Here is a 4,899-nt window from a genome sequence, read left to right on the forward strand (position 1 = left end):
TTGCAACATCGTTTTTAATGAGCTGTTATTGGCCTGTCCCGCGGTTAGTATTGCCAACAGTAAAAGGCTTCGCTGTGTTTGCAGGTAACACAAGGAACAACATATTTTGACCCCGAATTTCTGTTTATTTTTCATTTACGACACATGCCCTCGTTTTTATTCCAAACCAGAGGGAAATAAAGGGAGATCTATCTTCACTGAGGTCCCGGCTAAAATTTGGCCATAAATACTCACGCCAGTGTACTGGGCCAGTTTCCCGTCAATGGGAAACGATCCTGGCCGCCTCAGCCACGGTGGAATCACGCGTGCGGACTGGGTTTGAGGAACCCGGCAAAGCGCCGGGAGAGGGGCTGGAGGCAGCAGGCGCTCCCCGCGGACGCCCCGCGGTGCTCTCCGCAGCCTCCGCCCTCCCCCGGGGCTCGCCGCCCCGCGGGCTCCCCAGCTGCAGACCCGCCCTACCCGGGGCCGGGCGAGCAGACCCTGCGCCCTAGGGCACGGGGCCGCGGGGCTGGCGGGGGCGCCCCAGAACCCGCTCCGCGGGCAGGCTGCTTCCCCGCGGTCCGGGCGCCGCGCCCCGGCAGGCCGCCCACCACCAGCGCAGGGGCCCGGCGCCCAGCAGGCGCTGGAAACAGCCGGCGAGGCGCCTCCGGGAGCGGCGGGGACCGGGAGAGGGAGCTGGGGAGGCCGCCCTTGAGGCGCTGGGCGCTGGTGGGCAGAAACGGGCCCGGCCAGGAGGAGACCAGGTCCTTTCGGTTGCCGCAGCCGCCGTCAGGGGGTCTCTTCCCTGGCGCTGGACACACCTGGACCGAGCCCGCACCTGAGCCGCCCCCGAGCCGGGCTCCTCCAGGGCTGCGGAGGCCGCCCTGCCCCTGGGGCTGGTTGGCCTCCGGCGCGGACCTCTCGCGGCCCAGCCTCTCCCAGTCGGACTTGGAGATCCGCCTGTGGCCACAGCTAAACTCTAAATTAATTCACTTCCTTCCTCCCTTCTCGCCCCCCACCGAGCCCGCCGCAGTCCAGGCCCGCCGCCCAGTGGACAGGGGCGTCCTGGCCAGAAGCTCGCGGGGAAGGAAGGCTGCAGCCCCGCGTCGGGCAACAGCAGCCGGGCGCGTTTCGCGTCCCAGAGGAGCCCAGGCTCGCCCCTCGCGCCCCGCATTCCTCCCGCTCGCGGGGCGTTCACCGCCGCGGAAGAGACCGGGCGGCGAGCGGCGGCGAACAAAGCGGCCTTTGTCTCCCTCCCTCCGCCGCCTCCCGGATCCCGAGGGTGCGCGTCCCGGTCGCGCGCGGCGAGCGCCCGGCGGCCCCGGAGCCCCGCAGGAAAGCGTCCCCGCGACACCTGCTCCCGGGAAGCCGGGCCGAGTCACACACGCGGGCGACACGGAACGCTTCGCTTTTCTTTTTAATTAATTCCGTTTCACCACAACATTAAGTGTAACAATATTTTGTTAATTTTTCTCTTTTTCTTAAAAAGGGGCTGAACCAGGACCGGGGTGGGGACACGGGAGGGGGGAGCCGGGGAGGGGAGGGGGGCAAACTACAGCAGAACAGCAGGTGCAGCTGACGGAAAGCAAACGGAGCGGGTGGCAGAGCGAGAGGCTCCGCGGAGTCGGGGGCGGGGCGGGGGGGCTTTACACGAAATCTGTACATTTATCAAATAAGTTAAAATTCTCCTAAATTGATTGTCCTTCACGTAAAGCGCTCCAGTACCTATCTTCCTCCGTCGAGCTTGGCTACCTCGCCTCGTCCCCTTCCTCCCCCGTCTCCTTCCTAAGGTTCCCGCCCCGGCCGGACGCGCCACCCGGACCGCGCCGCGGGCAGGGCGCCGCTCTGGGCGCAGGACCGGCAGGGCTCCGGGGCATTTCGTACAATATTGCACAGGTCAGACCTACGACAGCTACCGCGGAACAAAAAGGCAGGGGCCGAGCGTAAAAGATACAGGGCATTTTCCAAAAATATTGAAAATCACTCTCCAGAAGGGGTCAAAGGAATAAGAGTAACATTAATAATAATTTACCAACAAATGAAAAGTCCGAAAAATAAATGTCGCTGAGGAGTAAGACCACTCCCACCGGGCCGGCTGTGGAGCTGTTTCCACAGTCAGACTTCTGACCCTTGGCTGTCTGGTCTTTGCCCTTTAAACAAGTAGCGAACCCTCCGGTCCCGGAGCAGGACAGATGAAGAGGTAAACTGAGGCAGGCCTCGGCCAGAGAGGAAGAGCCCGAGTCGGGTCCTTGTAAGAGGCTGCTCAGGTTTTGAAAACTGGGAAGGCGAACTGATTGGAGAGGAGGAACCGCGCCCAGAATTCCAGAGACAGAAGGACCGGTGTGAATTCTCTCTCTCTCTCTCTCTCTCTCTCTCTCTCTCTCTCGTCCTGAAAACAGTTCGAGAGTAAACGAGGGGGGCTCAGGTTTCTGCACTTATTCGCTTAATTTCCCTTCTAGAAAAATAAAACCAAAAAGCCACAGCGCGATGCAAACTCGGTGGGAGGGTCACTCCTTTTCCAAAAGCTTTCGGCTGAACGATTAGACCCGGGAACTGCGTCTTCTTCCCGTTCTCTTAATAGATAAGCCAAAACCAAAAGTAGAGGGGAGGCGCCTCCAATCCGTTAGGGGCGAATTGCACGAAAATGCATTGCAAATACTTACAAAACGCTACCGATTGGGGGGGGGGGAGGCCGGGGCCGCGCGCCCACGCCCCGGTTCCCGAAGGCCGCTGGACGTCTCGGCGCCCTGGGCCCGGCCCAGTCTCCTCCGGGGTCTGGGAAGGGGGCCGGGCGCTCCCTCCTCCCCTCGCGGGCCTCAGACGGGCCGTAGCAGCGGCACGGACGAGACCACCGGGTGCGAGTAGTAGACGGGGTGCGGGAAGGTGAGCAGCGGCTGACTGACGGGCACCGGGGCCCCCGCGGCCGCCGCCGCGCCCTCGGCCGCCGAGTTCTCGTGGTAGAGGATGGGCACCCGCACGATGCGCTGCGCCGCCGCGTGGCTCAGGTTGGCCGCCTCCAGCTCGGCCGCCAGCTGCCGCTTCCACTTGTTGCGGCGGTTCTGGAACCAGATCTTCACCTGCGTCTCCGTGAGGTGCAGCGACGCGGCCAGGCCGGCGCGCTCCGAGCTGCTCAGGTAGCGCTTCATGTCGAAGGTGGACTCGAGCTGGAAGACCTGGCTGCGCGAGAAGACCGTGCGCGTCTTCTTCTTGCGGCACGCGGGCTTCTTCTCGGGGCTCTCGGCGCCCTTCTTCCAGTCCTCGGCGCCCGGCGTGGCCGCCGCCGCCCCCGCGCTCGCCCCGGCCGCCCCGGCCGCCGCCTCGCCCTCCTTCTTGCCTTCCTCCGAGTCGCTCTCCTCCAGGATGATCTCGTCCGGGCTCTTGGAGTCCAGCTCCTTTTGGTCGGGGTCCGCCTTGAGCAGTGGCTCCGGGGAGTCGCGGTCGGTGCCCGAGGCGGGGGAGGAGTCTCGCAGGAGGGCTTTCTCCGACGCTGGGGAGAGAGAGACAGACAGACGGATGCACACACGCGCGCACAGGCACGGCGGTCGGCGAGGCCCGCGCCTGGGGACCGCGGGCTCCATCGGCGCCGCCTCCGCGCCCCAGGCCTCGAGGCCTCACCGCTCCCGCCGGCCTCCTAATGCCCGGCTGACCCAGGACAGGGGCGCGCGCCCTGGAGTCGCCCTCCTCCCGAGGACAGGCGACGGAGCGAGCCCCGATGGCGGCGGAACCACCGCGTCCTCTCTTTCCCTCCGCATCCCCGCCAGGGGCCCACGAAGAGATTCGCCTCTGGCTCGGGACCGCCCGCGTCTCCCCCTCCATCCAGGCCCAGTCCCCAATCCCAGCCTCCAAGAAGCCTCCCCGCTCACGCCCGAGGCCACTGTCACGGGAAACGCCCCGCCCTGGGGTCCAACTCCCCTTTTCTCACCAAGTGGGATTGGATTCCCGGGCAGTGCAAACGAGCGCGCGGCTGGCAGGCGCGAGCCGGGGGCCGGAAGAAGTTGGCCAAACAGCGGGGCGGAGGGTGCGGGAGTCCCAGGGCTGCGGTGGGACGCAGCGCGGGGCGGAGATGGGGCGGGCGCGCGGGTAGGGCAGCGAAAGTTCAAAGAGCGGTCGGTACCTTCAGGTCGCGGGAGGTGGCCACCGGCGGGGGTCAGGGTGTAGGGATACCACCAGGCCGGGGAGCGCTCCAGGTAGTGCGCGGGCAGGGCAAACCTCTGCGCCGGGATCTCAAAGCGGGGGAAAGCCAGGTCGCCCACCTGCGAGAGCGCGAAGCCTGCGGCGCCCTCCAGGGCCCCCTTGGCCGCGGCGGCGGCGGCGGCGGCGGCGGCGGCCGAGGCCGGAGCGAAGAGCGTCCGTGGGGGCGGCTGAGGCTTAGGGGGCGGCCGGTGGTGGTCTCCGTTGAGCAGGTTCTTGATGGAGAACGGGCAGTCCTTGGGCGCGGGAGGCGGGGGCGGCGGCGGCGGGGGCTGCGCGCTGGCGGCGCCGGGGGCGTCGGGCCCGGGCTCCGGCATGGTCCCCTCTCCTCCGGGTCCCCGCGAGGGCGGGAGCGGGACGGGCGGGCGGCCGGGCAGGCTGGCGGGTGGCCGGAAATCAGACCATAAACGGAACTCAACTACGGGGCGCAAAGTCGAGGGCCGCCCCGGGCGCGGAGCCAGCGGCGGGAGGGCGGGGTGGGGACCCGGCCGGGGCGGGCGCGCATGGGGAGGGGCGCGGAGGGGCGGGGAGCGGCCCGGCGGCCGCACCGAGAGGGCGACGCGGCTCCGCGGCGGCTACGGCTCCGGGGAGGAGGCGGCGAGCGCGGTCCCCGGCTCGGGGCTGCGTCAATCCGGCGCCGGATGCTAATGATGAAATCAAAATGTCATCCAAGTTAAATGCGGGGAGTATACGGCGATTGGGCGCGTACAATGGCAAATGGGATTAGGC

At 66.9% G+C, this 4,899-nt stretch overlaps 1 protein-coding gene across 1 annotated transcript; it reads right to left on the reverse strand.

The window, feature by feature from the left end:
- Positions 1 to 2,795: 2,795 nt before the first annotated feature.
- HMX3 (H6 family homeobox 3) lies at positions 2,796 to 4,487 on the reverse strand (the record flags this gene model as incomplete). Its single annotated transcript, XM_081158357.1, has 2 exons — positions 2,796 to 3,466; positions 4,094 to 4,487. The coding sequence occupies 2 exons, from the start codon at positions 4,485 to 4,487 to the stop codon at positions 2,796 to 2,798; spliced, it is 1,065 nt and encodes a 354-aa protein (XP_081014483.1).
- Positions 4,488 to 4,899: the final 412 nt, after the last annotated feature.

Source organism: Miniopterus schreibersii (assembly GCF_964146895.1).
Source record: "Miniopterus schreibersii genome assembly, chromosome: 14".
In the NCBI taxonomy this organism is placed as follows: domain Eukaryota; kingdom Metazoa; phylum Chordata; class Mammalia; order Chiroptera; family Miniopteridae; genus Miniopterus; species Miniopterus schreibersii.